This window comes from Aquila chrysaetos, chromosome 2 (genome assembly GCF_900496995.4).
Source record: "Aquila chrysaetos chrysaetos chromosome 2, bAquChr1.4, whole genome shotgun sequence".
NCBI classification, from domain to species: Eukaryota; Metazoa; Chordata; class Aves; order Accipitriformes; family Accipitridae; genus Aquila; species Aquila chrysaetos.
In genome coordinates, this window is record NC_044005.1 from 52,428,208 (window position 1) to 52,447,616 (window position 19,409).

Genomic DNA, 19,409 nt, shown 5'->3' on the forward strand with positions numbered 1-19,409 from the left:
CAAATTTCAAATACAATTTTCACTGGTTTGCTCCCATTTTTATGCTTTTGTTTACAACTCCCACTTAAGAAGACTTCAGAAGAGCTCGAGGAGCTATTATCAATTTAATCGCATTGAAAACGTTGCCCTTAGTCAAAACACAAACTTTTTTTTTTTATTCTACATTTAACAGCATTGTATATCTGTTTCGTCCTTTCAGAGGGAGCAGTTAGTACTTCAGCATAAAAGCATTATTCTCTGGGTTCGCATTAGGTTGGGAGTTTATGTAAAACAATTGAGCAAACGAGTACAAATAAAGCTTTGTCATTCCTAAACATGTAGTCAAAAAAGCAGCTTTTCTTACGACTGCTAATACTGGATCAAAGAAAAACAGAGCCACGGGCAGTGGCTAAGCAACTTTCCTTTGTTTCTCCAGGCTCTTGGAGAGTAAGAGCTGCCGAGTTCCCTCTCCAGGAGTATTTTTTGATCTTTGCTCACTGGAAAGCTCTACAGATGATTTTAGAAGTTTTAAAATGCTGCTGTAGAAGAGGGTGACATAGTTAACAGGACCTGCCTACTGCCTCTTCCAGGGGCTAGCCAGTAAGTCTGAAACATATTCAAAGCATGAGGATAGGCTTTTCAGAAAATACTTCTTAGCCTAATTAAAAAAATTATCTGCTAAGTCCAAGAATGCTTGTCAATACAGATAGAAAATGGAACAGGGTTCTATGCTGAAAAACACTAATGAGATATTGAGCATTCATCTCAGTAATTAACATGGCTCTGTTGAATGCTTTGTTGTTTGAGCTGGTTTGAGGCCTGTCTGCTGCTGTCAGAGAAAAGTTTAATTCCCCATCTTGCTCATCAACAAAAGCTGGGAAGCTAGATTATACCCCGATTTTTACCTTTCCAGTCTTACTGTCACTAGCAGGACCCTTCTCAAATGTAAGATAGAGAAGTTGACCTTTGTGCTTTTGTGCACAGTTGACAACATACTGGGTCTGGCTGGGGTGGAAATAATTTTTCTTCTCAGCAATAAAAGCTAAGGAAGGTGGCGTTTTTGGGGGGAGGAAGCCATTGCTACTGGCCTGCTTGTGGGAGGTCATGAGCAATTACCTTTGCATCACATACCTTGTTTTTTTTCTTCCTCTTTCCTTCATTTATTGAACTGTCTTCATCTCGACCCATGAGTTTTCTCACTTTTGCTCTTCCCATTCTCTTTCCCGTCCCGCTGGTGTCAGGGGTGAAGAGCAAGCAAAGGGCTATCCAGGGTCAGCACCCCCAGTCAACTGTTCCATTGCACTGGAAGATCATTCCAAGATTAGCATTTATTCTGTTTACTAATCCTTTTTGACAACAGTTCACGTTGATACTTTAATATTACATGTCAGAGTTAAATACAGTTACGTAAATTAATTATAAATCAGAACACATACACAGTATTAACTCTTGAAAGATCTTGATGTACAGATATTTCATAAAGCTAGGCACCAGCTCAAACTTCCTAATCTATTGCACAGAAGTAGTCAGTGGCTTTAATTCACACTCTTCCTATCTAATGTTATAAATTAAGACCCTAAAGGGCTGCAAATGACATGTGAGTGCCCACTAAGAATAACAAGACGGTATCAGGAACAAGGTCTTACAGAAAAGAGAGGTGTAAACTCTTCTGGGTAGAAAACGTTGTTCTTCAGAAGGGTGTGAACTTTCTGAAATACTACCTATAGTTTACTGGAAGAATATCACAATACATTGTACCCCTAAGGCAAGAGGTGCTGGATCAGTGGAGAACAGGGAGCAAATAATGTTCTGGGAAGCCTGCAGGTGCAACAGACCATCATCACCTCAGCTGCATCTAAATGCATCGGCCAAGGACACTTGATGAATTAGGCACCAAGAGATACACGCTGTGAAGGAAGAAAACCCACTCCCTGTTTTCTGGAGTTTTAACTTCCCAGTCTGCCTTAATATGGTATTGAAAAACAGAGCACCAGCATTACTGATTAGAGTCACAGGGCAAAGGCAAATGTTCAGCAGGTTCCTTCAGCAACACACATGTTCCAATTTTGGGCTGAGTCCCTGCTATCCCAAATTCAAATCACATTGCCATTAGGCAAGCCTGCCACATGCTCACTGCGCTAAAGACCCGTTTCTCTTATGACTTCATTTAGAAATCAAATTTAGCCAAGGCATTAGTAATCTCCAAGGGACTTCCAGTGAGAACAATATCAGACCCATCTAAAAAGTTGGATTTTTTCTTTTTCTACCATCATGCAGAAGAGCCGCATATTAAATCAATTCCTCTGAACTCTTCACATTTTTTGTAAACATACAATAACTAATTTAAAGTATTGTGCACATGACAGGGAAAATCTTTAAGCCCAAGATACAACCACTTACACATACATTAAAACTATATTCTATGTTATATAGCATTATCACATCTTGGGCACCTATTGTATTAACATTTACTATGTTGCTGTCATGCAAATAAGCCAGGTAATACATTAAAGTGGTTCAGCACCAGAAAGTTAGTAGTGTACTTTCAGCAACGTACCTACTAATAACTAGGCAGGAGTAACGTATCATACAAATACAGATGGAAACTTGAATGTTTTAAATGTTACTTGCAATCCCAGAACAATGCATCCTTAAAATAAAAGCTTGATTCTGCAACAAATATTCCCTTTGGTACCGTGTACATGCTGTTAGCAGTAACTTGTTGCCTTAGTTGCAATACATTCTGCTGCTATACTCTGCCTTTTACTAGGAAAAGTTCTCTGCATGTGTGCATATGAGTGTGTATGTGTTATGAATATATATATACACACACATACAAAATTGTAATTAAAATACATTGCCTTATTGTCAGAGAAGTATACAGACTCAAGTATCTCAATGGAAGAATGAGGTTGGCAGCTACAAATTCTGTGTGTATTTCCTCATAAGGAACTAAAGCTCTTTTTTTTTATCCTTGTATATTATCGGCAACATCAAACTGTGCAACCTTAAATCAGAGTTCACAGACAAAGAACGAACTGGCTAGCAACACAAGGCTAAGAGTGCTTTCAGCTGGCAGCGTTTTCAGTTTGCAGTCGCTCAATCAGTTGTTCAGCCTATGAAAGAGAAAGCAATGCATTAACTACACCGTCGTAGACCTTCAGTTTACTGAAAATTCCATTTTAAAAATAGTGACACTGACAGAGCATTTACTTTTCATTTTTACAGACAAAGCATGCAGCAGAAGCAGAATACAATGATTGCTTTAAAGAGCAGACTCTTTTTCAGAGTTTTCATCAAACTCCCATTAGGTGATCAGAAGAGGAAATAGAACCTATGAAAGTCAAGAGGATGTTTGAGCAAATAAACAGCAGATAAATCAGCGTGGTTTTAAAGACCTCAGAAGGCAGCAGTGCTCAGAACCACCAAGCTGTGAGACCTGGAATTCTTTAGGAGATGCTCCAGAACAGCATGTTGTGGCCCCTCATCACCCAACAAGCTGCACACCAGCCACATACGTTGCTGAGGGATGGAGTGCATTCCTGTATGTGGTTCACGTCATGAGATATACATCCACTCTTTGGTTATGTCACTATGCTCACACATGCTTTTCTCACTGTATGGCTATTTATGCATCTAGCGCGTAACTGGGACAGCTGTATTTGGTATATTTAACAGCACCAGCCCACAGAGCCCTCAGAAAGGCTCAGGGCAGAAGGAAGTCTGCCATCGTTGTCCTAGCAGGCCAAACTGGGCACATGGAGACTACCATGGCCACTTCTGAAACAAATCAGTTTACTGTCAGCGTTTTGTTTTTTTTTTGCCAGTCCCACTGAATTAATCTCTTAATTTGAACTAGTGCTTGAGGTTTTAATAAGATCTCCGAAGGAACCACGTTAAAAGGTGAAAAGCTTAAGTTTGGCATGTTTTAAATGCACACAGTAAAAAAGCAATCAGCTACCTAACGTAGGAACTACTTAACAGTGCTTAAGTAGCTCTTGCAGTTTATTCGCAAATAAAGCTAGATAAAGCGTGGAGCAACTGAAAATGAAGTAATCTGAATCTTGTTTTGAGCTCTTTGACAAGTATCACATTCAAGCCATTACAATTTAAAAAAAAAAACAAAAACCAAAAACCCCAAACCCGAAAACAACTCAAGAACACTTTCCAACTTGACAACAGGGCAAAGTAGTTTTTGAAGTGCATCCATATTGGATAACCAAACTTGGTACAGATCTCCCTGAGCTAATCCAAGATAGCAAGCAGTAAAACTACACAGCCATACTTGTTTGAGGGCCAAATATCTGTGTGATGCTCTACGACACAGAAAAGACACATCTGCTTTTTTCAAGCTCAGTGAGATCTCCAGCAAGGTACCACTGTGGGGAAGCTGAGTTTTTTCTCTTTAAGTAAGAGGCTGTCTGTATTCTTTAGATGAGACAGACCTTTTTCAGCATCTTTGTTTTGGGGCTGTGCAGTGACACCAGGATGCTGTAGCTACATTGCAAGGACAGGTTCTTCGCTGCGTCAAAGCAGCGAGGGTAAGCTTTGGTTCTCGAGAGAGAGAGATTTTCAAATGGTGATTTAGTCAGTGCCAGTTCAGTTTCATTGCTTATCTCTACTGACACAACTGAGCACAAACAACGTTTTTGTAAAGCAGACACTTGTTTTAGTCTACAGATGACAAGATGAGAAAAAACATGTGAACTGATAAAAGCAATCATTAGGTGGACATGTTTTTCACCTAAACGGGATGAACCAGGGCATGTATAATACAGTCCATCACATTTGAATTTATCCTTTTAAATTAAAGAACAACTACTTATAAAGTGTCCTCAGAACCACATCACATTCACCCGAGCTACACATTAGATCCAGAACTCCTGTATTGTTTGCTGTTAATGTTATTGGCACTCAACTCCCCTTAATAAGCACAAACATTAAGGTTTTTAACATTGTATTTTCACAAATAGTTAATGCAAAATATACAAAACTATTAATTACAGTAATGACAACAATAATTTGTTGCTCAAAGAATTTTTGGACACAGTTAAAACGTTAAAAAGACATTACATTTTCAGCTTGCAACTGAAAACCTACCAAAAAGCTCATCTGCATTACACTTACCGTGATAAACCAGTAGGAATTGATCCTGTACACGAGTCTGGATAAGAATCCTAACTGACTGGCTGGGGCCAGGACATGAAGATGCAAGTGGGATATTGAGCAGAATGGAGGCCAGTGAAAACCCATCCTTCAGAAAAGGAAAACAAGTAAAAAATACTGGTGATATTAATTCAGGAAGAAGTGGAACATTTAAAGTTATTTAACATAATCAACTGAATTAACAACTCAATGCATTGCATTTTCCTTGTAAAAAACATGCCTTTTTCCTTCACCACGCTGTCAGGGAACCTTTTCAAAAGCCCATTAACCTCATCCTTCACATCTCTGTATTTACGATACATTTTGTTAAAAAGGAGGGTTTAAAAAATAAATGTATCTTAAATGTATCATATCTAGTTTTCAGCTGGAAAGCCAACTGTCACCCAATGAATGTAGTTTCTACATATTTTAAACCTGAAGGCCCAGCTCCCTATACTCTACACTATTTAAATTATATTACAATTTACTTCGGCTATCAAAGGCACTGACTTAAACTAAAGGGTGCAGCACCGAAATCAAAAGAATGCAGGTATGACTGAAACACAATGCAGTGCCCTGCCTGAATAGGACAAAGTTTACCTCTCTTCTGGAATCTAGTATTTAGAGCATATTTTCAGCACATAATTAAAGAGCAGCCTTTTAGATAAGTTGTTTGAGGTGCCCTCTCTATCCCAAGATGTGGTCAAGAAAGAATCTCAGAGTTGGAGTGCAATCTGTGCTGGAAAATCATCAGAAAAAAAGTCTGTATTCAATGCCAGCACATTCTACTTGAGAAGTCATGCGGTACGTGAGCGCAGACCTGATTTCTTCAATAAATCACACTGCAGTTGTTGCCACCATCTCTAAAATAGCATTTTGAAAAGTAAAAAACATACTCAATAAACACAGAAGGTTTCCATTACATACCTTACATCATTCAAGTCATTAAAATTATTTCTCTGGAGGACAGCTTTTCCAACTTCCATCATTCTCTTCACTATTAAACACAAATAAATTTCATTTAATGTTTAAGTAATATTTTACACATCGTATGTCATCAAGTAATTTAAAAAAGGTATCCTTCAGAATATTAACTTCAACAAACTGGTTACAGTGACATCACAAACACAGGTTTTTCAAAAGATAAATACTGTAACTACTCATAATCAAACAAAGATTGTCAAGACTGTGTTGTGCAATGACTGACATGAAAATTGCCACTGTTACCAATTTCCACACTGATGATGCTTTTAAGTGGGACATTATTCTAAGAAATTCAGCCAAAGCCATGCTATCACCACATCCTTATAAAAAAAACAAAACAAAACAAAAAACCCAACAAATACTGATTGGTCAAAATGATGATGTTTACTCTGTTTCCAGGGTTATATCTCTACACAGCTACAGGACTTTAATCTCTAGGTCCTGTGCAGCCTGACATAAGTTGGGAAGTTTTAGAGATGGTACACAAATTCAAATGAAAATAAAATAAATCTGTCCATCCCACTCATTACTAGGACAAAGTTTCATTACTGTATCACTGAGAAAAAGAGCAACCCTAGTACAAAACATCAATGCAAAAGCCTAAGGAATCGTCTTGAAGCCAAACATGTAGAGGAGTCGTTTCTGGAGAAAACTACCCTATATTTAGAAGAGAAATACAGTGATGCAATCTTTGCAACTACAATTCTTTTCCTGCATCACCTGTAAATTTCCCTCAGGTGGAATCTCTTCATGCATGTATGGCTGTAGTTTCTTCTGTTACTCAACGCACTTAGCTAGGCATTTCCTGTGAAACAAATTCCAGGACAATGTTTTCTTACGAAAAAAAAAAAAAAAAAAAGCAGCCTATCAACAATAAATCATAGTTTCGATATTTTAGAACTTTATCTCTTCAAAAATTATTGACGTTTATTGGGACACCATTTGCCTTTCTCCTCTCAGTCCCTTTTTTCCTGAAAAATAATGTAGCACTTATTTTAAAATATAAGTTTTATAAAATTCTTCTGTAATTTTTCATATAATTTAAAATTGTATATATATCTGGGAAAATGCAATGAAGCAGCATGCAAACACTTTAAAAACAAAGTTGCGGTTCCAACAGAGCATGGAGGCATCTATACTCCGTGCAAACAACAGAGATTTCATGCACTAGCGCAATGTTTTTCTAGAAACGCACAAAAAAATGTGCTGTTCTAGAACAGCACGCAGAAGTTCCCAGGAAGGGTAAGTCCCTACCTACACTCACTCACACCATCTATTTCCCCGTTTACATCCTCAACCAAACCGTGCTCAAAGGTGTCATTTACTTGACAACGCACTGTTTAAGGCTGTGCAAAATTACTTTCCGTTAGGTTAAATGCACGTTTACAGCCTTACCTACAGGTATGTGTTCTGCCTTCAGCGTTTTGCAGTTTCCCATGTGCTCCACCGGCACCACCAGAAAGTGGTGGGGGGCACCGGGTCTGATGTCTCTGAAGCAAACCAGGTCTTCGTACTAAGAAAGGATGCAAACGCATTAAATTGATTAGGACGAGGATACTGGCAAGGGGCAGGTAACAAGGCCCGTCTTCCCCATATCGACGTGATGATGCTTAACGCCATATTAGAAGCAACGAGCAAAAATCGTTCGGATTTGCGGAGCCAGCCTACAGAAAGGCTTGTAGGCGCGATTTGCGTCCTCAGCTGACCTTCTGCAGCCAGCGCTCCCCGGCGTCAGCTTTAAGGCTTCTAGCTGCTGTGCCAACGCTGAAGGGTTCCCTCCCGATGGATGTCCCCCCCCCCCCCCCCCATGTCTCCATAAAGGACCCCCCAAACCCGCCCAGCCCTTTAAAGCAGCACCCTTCCCCCGCGGGCAGCCCGGGCACCGCCTCGCCCAGCGGGAGGGCTGTCCCCAGGCCACCCCCGCAGCACTTCAGGGTTTCACCCCCCCGTTCTCACACGAACCCCCTCGGCCCCTTTTCCCGCTCTCCCGGAGCCCTGCCTCTCGGGCACCCCCATCCCCACAGGAGCCCTCACTCACACCGCCACGGCCACAGACGGAATCCGGCTCTTCGTTAAAAAAAATAAACGGCAACGAGCGACAACCACCCACCAGGGGCTACCAAAAGCCCCTCCGGTGCCCGCGGGGGAGCCGGCCGGAGCCCCGCCTGCGGCAGAGGAACGAAGGGCGGCCGGGGGAGGCCGCTGCCGCCGCCGCCCGGGGCGTCCCTCACGCACCTGGCAGGGGAGCAGCGCCGTGCCCGGCTCCTCCCGGCGGGCGATCCTGCAGAACGCGCACTTGCCGTCGTAACCGCCACCGTTGCCGGCTTCTTTCCCCTCGCCGGCGGTCGCGGCCGCGGCAGCCCCCTCCTCCTCCTCCCCCGCCGCCATTTTCCCTTCGCCTTCCGCCTGCGGCCGGGCCCCCCGCGCGCGCCCCCTGCCGGCGCGGGGCGGGGGGGAAGAGGGGAGGGGCGGGGCGTGAGGGCCGGGGACCAACCACAGGCGCCCGCGGGCAGCGCCCCGCCCACCTGCCCGCGGGGGCGGAAAGCAACGCGCCCGCGGAGCTGTGAGGGCTCCTCGGCCGTGAGGGGAAAGGGCGGGGGGGGGGCGGGATGCGCTCCCGCCGGCCTCCGACATAACCCCCGGCTTTTGTTTTTTTCCCGAAGCCTCACACAGCTGAAGCAGGAACGTCTGCAGGCTTAGGGGTGAATGAATCTGAGGCGGGCAGGCCCGCCCGAGCAGGGGGAAATAGCGGATTTGAATTCCCTCGGTGTGCCCAAGCAAACCTCCCGCCGCACGCCTGCAGCATCAGTACAAACACACGGACCTGCTGACCGCAAGCTTTCACTAAGAAGAAAAAGGTACAAACCGGGAATAAAATTAACTGAACGCATCCTGAGCTCGTTCAATTCATGTAATGGTACAGTAGTTTGGGTTGGAAGGGGCCTTCAAAGGTCATCTCGTCCAACCCCCCTGCCATGAGCAGGGACATCTTCCACTAGACCAGGTTGCTCAGATCCAACCTGGCCTCGAACATTTCCAGGGATGGGGCATCGACCACCTCTCTGGGCAACCCGGGCCAGGGTTTCACCACCCTCCGCCTATCAACTGCCCTCAAAGCTAACCAAGGGTATGTCTAAGAGGTGGCGAACCTTCAATTTCTAAAAATGTTTTCTTAATAATTTGCATTTTAAATCGCCTGCGCTGTTCATTAGACTAGAGTTGCAGAGCTGCAGAATCCCCGACCGTGGAATTGCAGTGTTTATGTTCTTCACACAGCCCAAATGGCACAAAGGACTTGCCCCACAGATGATAGGGCGTAGTGTTTACAGAGGTAACGAGTCGCAAAATTTAGAGTGAGATTTTTCAAAAATGCATTTCTTTCAGAGCATGCAAGCTGTGCTTGTAAAAATAGCACACGGTTAGCTATTCTACCTGAAGAAGCTCATTTGCCAGCATTTGCCGACCTGCAGAGCATTGCAAAGGCGATCCCTTTGCAATGAGCCAACCTGCTCCTTTTCTCTGCTGTAAACAGCCAAGTGAAATCTTGACAGTTTACACACGAGGATTGTTCTGAAAGTAACTTTGCTCAAAAGCCAGCTTTGTACAAAACATCTGTTGCAAAAACTGCACTGAAACCAGCACCAAATCAAACATCCGCACTTACCTGCATACTTACAAGCCTTATTGTGAATGAGCATTTCACCACTGTCCTGAATCAAAACCTTTACCTGAGTACCACTAAAAGACACGTGCTCCATGTTGCAAGAACAACCTTTTGTTCTCCCTCTGAGAGAAAAATTACTAGTGACTGGAATTTTCCTCTTACTTTACAGTAAGAAAAATCTTAGCGCCATTTCACTCAAAGGAAGGTTCACAGATAGCATGTGTGTTCTGTTTCATGCATAATCGTAGTTTGTTTTTTCTTAATGCCACCTCTGTATACCATAAAGCCAATACAAGCCAAGAACCAAGTAACTTTAAGGCATTGTACGCCTTTGTCTTGCTTGGACAGAAAGAAAAATACATCAACACTTTAGCAATATAAAAAGGGTGCATACAAAAATAAGGTACACGGACTTTTGACTCCTGGGAACAGGTTAGTCAAAAAAGATGAGGAAATACATGTCATTCACTACAGCTGAGAGGAGCAAGGAGAACTACTAGGTCGACTGTTTAACTCTTTACTGGTACTTCTTAGCCTTTTGTCACAGTCTATCTTTCAGTGAACACGAAACAGCTCTATTTCAGGAGATGCCACACCACACACACAAAAAAAACCCCCAACCCAAAAGCTCCCATCTCCTTACCCATGTTTCTAAAATATGATATTGCTGGAATTCTCTTTTTGAGGGGAGACGTAGGTATTTGTCAGCATAACCTGTAACTTAAGCTGCACCCTTTCACCTTTAAAATGTACTAAAGTTCATGAATAAAAGAGAAAACATCTGTAAGAAGTTTCTGAATGCATAAATTCCTTTATTGAAAATATTGTGATAGCACTGCATTACATATATTCAATATTCATGGTTTCAAGGGTCACAGAATTTTGATTGAACAACACTGTTTTGAATATAAGACCACAGCGTTTAGATATGCTCTGACAAGGATAATATAATGGAGTAAGTTGTAGGTAGCAATAGTGAAATGTATGTAAAATGTTGAACTTGGTTGGTTTGGGTTTTTTTTTTTTAAACTATTAAGTGGTCTGCCACCATTTAAAAGAGCAAACAGTATTAGATATTCCTGGTATCTTGAAAGCGTTATGCTGTTAGCGACTTCCAAAAATATTTTACAGCACTACCAGTAAGAACTTTATTTATGGATGCAGTAGACCACATAGAAGGGAAGTGTGAAAAGCTCACGTGCAGCGTGTTATAGGCTTACTGTATATAACATTGGTTTTTAGACTGTGAAATTTATGTGCAGGATTAAGATTTAGTAATGCTCTTGAAAGAAAACCACTTGGCCTTTTTTTTTTTTTTAATCAAAAAGGGAAGAGCAGTAACTACATTGAGTTGTATTACTCAGTTAATAATATTCCAAAATTAGACTGTACTGTTTTAACCCATGAAAACACACTACCGTTTCTAAAACCTGCCTTTCTCAGGACAATGACATATTTGAGTCTAAGGGCAGGACAGCGTCCAAATGTTGGTCAGGCCTGGATTGTGTAAACAAAACCAGAGCTTAATGGGAAAAGAGAATTCCTTAGCAAACAGTAAAGATTGCCAGTCCTTTGTCACGCTCTCCCCATTTACTGAAATTTTCATTTTGTAACATGGAGTCTTTTTCTCTTTAGCGTTGCGGGGGTGGGGGGGAAGTATCCGATTATCTCATGAAAAACAAAGAAGAATATTTAGTTGCCCGTCAAATCCTAAACCAGCCTGTTGCTTCAAGTCTTTTTTGGGAAGGAAATCATATATATAATTACTAAGAAAACAAGTACTACACTAACATGATCTGGCCTGTTAGGGAAATAGCATTCTTCTCTAAATCTCGATTGTATTTTCTCCTTAACAAATTCTTCAATTTGTAGAGAAGTGCTCATAAAAGCACAGTGGGTGGCTTATTTTGAATCATTTGGTGGTGATACAGAAAAACAATCCTCTCTTAGAACTGTCCTTCATAAACAGTCAAATAATACAAGGGCAGATGCTCAGAGCCTGCTGTCCCAATTCTGTTGACTGCAACAGAGCTGATACAGTCTATACTAGGTGGCAGTTTGCCCAATATCTCCATACACTGCCAAAATAATATTATTATTCCCATTAACAGGAATGTGGCAGCAGCGTTAATAAGAAGCACTATCCACCTTCTCCCTCAGAAAAAAACCAAAACAGAATTATGCACTCAAGTGTTTCTGCCAGAAAACAAACCCTCTAATTAGGGTAAAACAAAAACCGAATCTCATTTACAAAATAAAAATACAAAAATTAACGTCAGAAATCAAATAAATTGACTCAGAATAAACACCAAGGCATAAGAAACCTACCTGAATAGGAACTATTTATCAAGTTGAGATTTGAAATATTAAAAGGAAAACCTCAAAGCTAATGCATTTACAAAAAAAAAAAAATTTGCTATACAATAACAATAAATAAAAAGATTTTAAAAACATGTTCCCTTAAGTGCTGTATACACCTATTTGTGATTCTTTTCCATGGCAAACAGTATGCTGTAAATTTTGGTAAAGTAACCTTTTATTTTTGGTTAGCATTTGTACGTTGAACATAAATACACATGGAATGTACTAGATAGTTATAGTTTTCCCACAGGATCTTTTTCACAGTTACAGAAAACGTTTTCAACCTATACACCATAAATGTTTTCATAAGCATCGTATCTTCGATGGAGGAGCACTGGAAGTAAAAAAGACTTCAGACTGATCTCTTACTGTTCTGTCTCTTACTGCCTCTCAAAACCAGCTCTGTTTTTTCTTGGGTTGGTTGGTTGGGGTTTTTTTGCGTAGTCATGCTCTGGTACAAACTTGAGGAAAAAGCGTGTAACGTTGTGAGGCAGCCTGCACCTTCTAGTTAGCTTTTAAGTGCCTAATGGATCCAGTCCTTAAGGCAGTCAGTATTTCACTCAAATGTCCATACTTCTACATCTTGTATTATGAAATCTTCTTTCTTAGATAAGATGTCATTATTGAAGGTGCTGCAGGAGTTGCTTCGCCCGTGATACAAATCTGCATCTAACCATAAGCCAAACCGGCCACTAAAATGGAAATACACAAAAAAATTCAGGTTATATATAACAGTAAAAATACTAGAAGCTGTAGAAGCAACCAGAGCAGCGACAAGGAGGAATCTAGGTAATTCTGAGGACCTCTTAGACCGAACGTGAAGAGCTCAATCCTGGCAAAGCACTTGCCAAGAAGCTCGCGGAGCAGTCCCCTCGCTTTTGTTTGTGCCAGCGAGCGGGGCAGAGCGCAGGACCGAGCGTGCGCCCGCAGCCCCCCGTGCCATTCAGCTGTTTGCGCCGCCAGCTGTGGCTGAGGCTGAGGCGAGGGCGCAGGCGTTGGGGTCCCCTCCTTGGCTGTTCGGATGTGGACTAGGCCCCTTCTGGTTTAGGAGGAGGAGGGGGGGTGTATACACACTCCCGATGCAAATCACGCCCAGATGTTCCGTGGTACAGCCTGCAGTCAGCTTTAGTTAAGTCGTATAGCCTTAGGCCTTGATTTCATACCCACTGACCTTTGAAACTCAGGGCCCGATTAAGAACTGTCTGTATCCTTGCTCTGTGTATCAACAGAATAACGACAATTTAATAAGGACCACGTTAGAAACCTTAGAAGCTGATGGCAAAACTGTCATTAGAGATTATCTTTCAGTGGCAAACCGCTTCAGCAATGAGACACATATCTACCCAAAACATCTGGGTTTTTTTCTAGCTAAAAAAACCAAACAACAAACCCTTCTTGCCTGACATCAGTCATTCTCCTTAAGCAATGGAAATTACTGTGGGTCTGTAACAGAAATCAGATTGCTGAGGTATCTGCCCTGAACGGTCTACTAAAAGTAAGTTCAGCCATTTTACTGATTAGTTTTTCTTGCAACTATCATTGTTCCTAGTCTCATTAAAAAAAAAAAAAAAAAAAAAGTTAGCTACATGATTTGAAAACCAAACATTCACTCACCCTCCACCTCCGAGCTCCAGAGAGCTGGTGTCTCCATTGATGAAGTAGGTGTTCTCTCCACTCCATTTGAATACCTGAGGAGGGGAAAAAAACCCAAATATATTTGGACTGTGAAAACTACTGGGGACTGACTCTTAGCAGGTATTTTTTGATATGGTCATATTTTATTTTAGTTTTTTTTTGAAGGGGGAGAAGCAAGAGGTAATAGGTAGAAAGTAAAGGAACAATACGTACTTAAAGCTATGAACAAGGCACCCTAAACCTTTTTAAAATTCTCATTGCATCTCTAAATCAACAGGCATTCTGTTAAAAAGGAAAAATGTGTTCACTATTGAAAAATGCTAAGCCATGAACATTAAGGGGTACTTCAGTAGCACTCTTATTTCTGGTTTGTTGCCACTTTGATCCTAAGCACATGTGAAATTATACCCTATCCTTGGTATCACTGCCTTCCAAGGTGAGTCTTTGACAGTCCACTCCTCACTCCTCCCTGCTTTCCCCTTCAATCCATTTAAAACCCTCTCCTCACCCTTACAAACTGTCCTCTTGGCACTTCAGATAATTACAATCACTTTTGCTTAAAGCATAGCATTGAAGCAATGAGTGATTAACTGCATTCACCAACAGCCAACACATCCTCTAAACTCAAATATGCTGTCTCCATAAAAATCTCATAAACGTTTCAGAAGTGGAACCCAAAAATCTTATTTGAGAAAGTGAACACCCACTTACCTTGAAATTTGGACAGAATGTGTAGAGGAATGTTTCACCAGTGCCATAGTAATGGTCACTAAACCTGAAGGGATGTGTAGCATACGCTCCAAATATCTGTCAGAATAAAATGATTAAACTACTTTTGGGGACAGTGCAAAATTCAAGAGAAAAAGCCCAAACATTTCAAAATACTTTCTAAAGAACAACTGAGATGGTGTTTCATGTTAGAAGAACCAACTAGTAAAGTACATCAGATGAGCAAGTACTCCTGCAAATCTTTTGTATCCTGCAAGTTAAAAGCCAGATGACAACAATAGCAACAGGAATGCTGACTCTAGGAGCTGCCGAAGTACTAGACCTCCACAGAGGCATTATTTGTGACAGCTTGTTAACTGAGATACCTAAGGAAGATACACCCATGGGCACTACTAAAAGGAGCACTCATTGCAGTTATGAAGCTGAGGCGGGTATTTCTATTAGTGCTGATGTACCTTCCTGCCTGTAAGTTTAGTTTTAACCAGTAGAAAATATAAAAGAAAACAAACACCAGTGTCTTATTTTGGCATGATGTCACTTCACAGCATGACTAGCACTTCATAATGATAACTTTTTACAGTGTTGCCCTTTCAGTCCAACCCTCGCAGAACAAGCACTCCTTACCTGGTTGTCCATATCCTTGATGACAAGGAGCACTGGACTGTCGAGAGATGCTGATTTACGGTACAGAGTCTTCAGGCTAGTCCCGTGCTCCAGTGTACTGTACGCAAGCCGCCACGGATATCCCTGCACTCGTGCGGGCAAGCGCCGGGCAAGCTGGGCAATGAACAGGGGGAAATGGTTACATATTCAACAGGTTGGGTCACAGGTGGTGCCCCAGACTACTCCCTTTCTGCAGGGGCTTCTGAGCCAAAAAACGGCTGTCAAGGGAACAGCTGATGCCAGCAGCTTAACATCTCCGCTTAACAGGCATGTGGCCTTGTACTCTGAGCCCAACTGCCTGCATTCACATCACCTGTAAAAGAGATTTCAAAACTGGCACCCCCTCTCTGGGCACTGAAAGAGTTGCCAGTCCTCAATATCACAACTCCAACTCCAGAGTTGCAAAACATAAAAATAAGCTTTCCAGGTGAGCCAGTCCCGCAGCAAAACAGGACCTTGCACAAGGACACTCCAACATACTGAGTACTTTCAAACTCTTAAAAAGCATTGGTACTGCCTCCAGAAGGCAGAATGTCCCACACTTGGCAGAGACAGGACCACAGCTAACAAAGAAACTTGAGGTTTTTCTAGCCATACCTGCTCTATGTGCATATTCTCCAGGAGAGCGCTGTGATGCTTTAAGACAGGCAAAGTATCATCATCTTCTTCTTCATAGTAACTGCAAACGCTCTTTCGTCGTTTTGCTTCTTCTACAGTAATGATCTGAGGCAAGAGAACAATTGTCCAACCTAAAGCATAGCTCTTATGCTGTCAATGCTCTGTTGAAGCAAATTAATTTAAAACAACATACTCCTCAGCTGTTATACTCTGCGGAGCAAAACCACTGTATGGGATGGTTTTATCAAGCACAGGCAGCCTTAACCAAATAGGGAAAAACTTAGCTGGCAAGATGTCTTTGAGACATCACGGCCAGAATTTCTTCATGCTCTGGTGACCTCCCACAGCTGTAGAGTTCTTTGGGATTAATAAACATTGAGGTAACCAGGTGACATCAGTTTCTGTCTCAGACATACTTGGTCCCAAGTCAGAAAGCTAAAGTGCACCTTCTGCTTCTGAGGCACACTACACGTATCGGAACTAGATGTCTCGTGGGACTCTAAATAAGGAGGACACAGAAGCTTCTTTGTTTTCTCTCATGCAGCTAGTTGAGTACATTAATTATTTTCTCAGGTGCTAATGCACGAGCATTATATGAAAAAGTTTAAAATTTCACTTCTCCTTTTTATTAAGCCAGCAACATTTTCCTGATTTTCTTTACTGACTCAGACATGGGTTTGTGTATACAAACGAAACAGAATGAATATAGCAAAGAAGTAAAAATGTAAATTAGCTTGAACAGGTATTTCGAAGCTCTGTCTTGTAGGAAACGTACTAAGTAAGATTTTGAGCATCCAGTTTACGCAAGTTCTTGAAAATACTCATTCTGAGCGTCAAGCTCTTTATAAAATACATTCTTAGTTGAAAATGATCAAACAGCTCTTTGGAAACTTCTACATATTCCTTTGCTTAAGACTTTATAAAGCGAGCAAATTGTAGTATTTTAAAAGGTGAGTCCATATAAATATTTCTAACATCAGGTTTGAATTTAAATACTTATAAAAGGAAGCACAGACTTCTCTCCAGCAACTACAGGTAACCGCACGACCTTTTCCCACAAAGCTAGAAACAAAATGAGAATCCGAGTCCATACGCTTCACGCTTCTCTATAAAAGGACTTGGCAGCCTACAAGGTGCTGAGAGAGACAGGGGACAAACTCCGAACCCCACGTGGCACGGGCAGCAAACAGGAGCCCAGAGGCGGTGCGGGGCAGGAGCTGGCAGCACGGAGCTCACCGCAGACAGGAGGACGCTGCCTCACCCCTCGGCGGCCGCAGTCTGGGTGTCCTGGCTCCCGACAAGCTGCTGCTGGGGTGCTCGGCCTCCCAAGCTGGCAGAGGGCATCATTCGGCACAGCTGGCAAGCTGCTGACCCGTCAGCGCAGCTCGGGGCGCTTAGCGAGCGACGGGAGCCTCAGCTCCGCGCAGCACCGGGAGGTGAGACGAGGCACGCTGTGCCCGGCAGCGGGGCTTTACCTGGGGCTCGGTGACACCACGGCAAATGGGAAGCAACAGCAAGAGCTCAGAGAGGAGGCTGCTGAGAAAGAAAAGGGGAAGCAAGGGGGCCTAACTACAAAACAAACAGGAAACCTTAAACCGCCTTCCTTCCACGAGCGTATCGCCACAGAGGTCTTGGGAGCAGGAACCTCAAGATGTGGCTGCAGAGCACTCCGTGCCGCTGCCACACCTCCCTGCAAATATGGCTTCCAAACGACTTCCATGTTACACATGGATAAAGCTTTGCATAACTCCTCCGCACCTTCACGATCACTGCTTGAACTTGCAGGAGCTGTCAACAGCTGAGACAATTGCCAAGAAGTGCCTGGAGGTCCTACGCACGCCTGCCCCACAGGCAAGAAAGCAAATGCACTGGACCGACTCCAGGTGCAGATTTAACCACGCCACAAAGCACAGAAGGAGCTTTTCACGAAGACCAGGACCGGTGAGGAGTTAGTTCACTGTGTGTAGGAAAAAGCCCTAATGCTGCCAGTCACACCTAGCATCTCCAGGGGGATGGGAGCAACAGGTCCGCTCCACGTGCTCACGTCCAGCCTGCATTCGCCAGCAGACGCCTGAAGCTGAGCCCAGGGCAGCCACCCTGAGCAGGGCACGGCACTCCGATACGCACAGCAGAGTTAGGAAAAGAGAAGAGCGCAGGACCACAGGGCAAAATCCAGCCTGCAGAACTAACGTTGTGACGTGCCCCTGTCCACCCGGTCAGTACAGGTATTCCCGCCGGTGATACTGCAAGAGGTGTACAGCTTCATCCTGCCCCTCCAGCCCAGGCTCAGTGGAATCTAGTCCTGGGTCTTCTGAGACTGAAGAGAATTCTGTGCTGCAAAATTTTACACATGGCCAATTTCAGGGAAGGTTTGCACTGCAAAATTAAGATCGTTTAAAAAAACCCCAACAAACTGTCAAAGGAAAATGGTATTTCTGCTTTTATCCTTGTTTTTTTCCACCTCCTGAATGGTTATCCTTCTCTTGTCATCTCCCAGGCCATTATTTTATTTTACTTTTTTTTTTTTAACAAACACCTTTTTCATCTTAAATCAAAAGTATTCAACTCTTCTTTTGAAGACTATTTTCTAGGAGTAGTCTCCCCGTAGGAGTGGGGGGGAATATCACAGTAAATCAATCAGCAACAGGTACCCAGCAAAATGCAACCAAACTCAGACGTAGGCAACCACAGAAAACCCACTAACACAGTTGTAAATTGCAAATCAGCTCCCAAGAGAGACAAACCCCTCTCTTCACTGCATAGATACCTAGTCAGTCTGTAACTGAAGTGCACGTTTGAATGAAGTTCAGAGTCAATAACTGCAAGAAAAGGGATCTACAAGATCATATATTTACAGACCACGCAAAAGCAGAGATGGATGGAAAGAATCAACCACTACAGAAACTGGACCTACAAAATCTTTTAAAGATTTTACAGGACTGAGAAAGCAAGCTACCTGGAGTGGAAATACCCTATTAAAATTAATCTGAGTAAGCAGCACATTTTTGCTAAGGCAGAAGTGCTGTATTAGATCCAAGTTGTTCAAACAGGGACCCAGTTCAACATACCTCCACAAAAGGTTCCTCCTGGTCAGGTCTGGCATAGTAAAGAATTCGAATATTCAAAGGCATTTGTTTCCCTTTCATCATCTACCAGTTTATGTTACAGTATCGACTACACTTCCCTGCTCTACTGGCAAGAGCTCTTGCTCACAAGCATGACAGATGGCTACTGCCCGTGGCACACTGTGATAAAACTGCTTATGTGCTTCTCTGCAACCACACTTTCTGTTTCCCCACAAGGGAGAGTGAAACTTTCACAGTAATCATGCCCAAATTTGGACTTTCAATAGAGATTTCCTGGCAGACCTACTTTAAATTTGTAAAGCCTGAATATATTACAAATAAAAGAGACACACCTTTAGAAGCAGTTTCCACCTAATTCTTCTCCCAATATATATTTAAATAAAACAATGAGAGACAAGCTCCCAGTGTGCCCAGATCCCTCCCGCCTCTGTTCTTTGGATCACTGGCCCTCCTCCTTCATTTTGGTTTTATGAAAATGGCATGCAAATAACAACTGAACAGTGAAATCTAGTGCAATATATGACTGCACTCAGCTCTGAGCAAAA

The 19,409-nt window shown here is 42.6% G+C and overlaps 2 protein-coding genes across 7 annotated transcripts in view; both read right to left on the reverse strand.

Annotated features, from left to right (window-relative positions):
- Positions 1–1,289: 1,289 nt before the first annotated feature.
- Positions 1,290–8,528, reverse strand: HINT3 (histidine triad nucleotide binding protein 3). The gene is made up of 5 exons (XM_030032211.2): positions 8,344–8,528; positions 7,504–7,621; positions 6,052–6,121; positions 5,107–5,233; positions 1,290–3,095 (listed from the first exon to the last, which is right to left on the reverse strand). Exons 1-5 carry the CDS (start codon positions 8,494–8,496, stop codon positions 3,048–3,050), a joined length of 516 nt encoding a protein of 171 aa, XP_029888071.1. The 5' UTR covers positions 8,497–8,528; the 3' UTR covers positions 1,290–3,047.
- Positions 8,529–10,563: 2,035 nt separating this feature from the next.
- Positions 10,564–19,409, reverse strand: part of NCOA7 (nuclear receptor coactivator 7) — a 98,709-nt gene continuing 89,863 nt past the window's right edge. For 4 of the 6 annotated variants that reach the window (XM_030038040.2, XM_030038054.2, XM_030038022.2 and 1 more), the window contains exons 12-16: positions 15,758–15,883; positions 15,122–15,274; positions 14,480–14,575; positions 13,748–13,821; positions 10,564–12,825 (exon numbers count right to left, since the gene is read on the reverse strand). In XM_030038040.2, the coding sequence (XP_029893900.1) occupies positions 12,690–12,825; positions 13,748–13,821; positions 14,480–14,575; positions 15,122–15,274; positions 15,758–15,883 (585 nt within the window). In that variant the 3' untranslated portion in view covers positions 10,564–12,689. The other 2 variants (XM_030038062.2, XM_041128750.1) reach the window with 2 other exon arrangements.

What these genes read in the sequence shown, in the direction of transcription:
- HINT3 (XM_030032211.2), bottom strand. Translation starts at nt 8,496, where the DNA reads ATGGCGGCGGGGGAGGAGGAGGAGGGGGCTGCCGCGGCCGCGACCGCC. An exon ending in GGCAGAACACATACCTGTAG is followed by an intron (nt 6,122 to 7,503) that starts GTAAGGCTGTAA and finishes TGTGTTTAATAG; the next exon opens with TGAAGAGAATGATGGAAGTT. An exon ending in AATGACTTGAATGATGTAAG is followed by an intron (nt 5,234 to 6,051) that starts GTATGTAATGGA and finishes CCTTTTCTGAAG; the next exon opens with GATGGGTTTTCACTGGCCTC.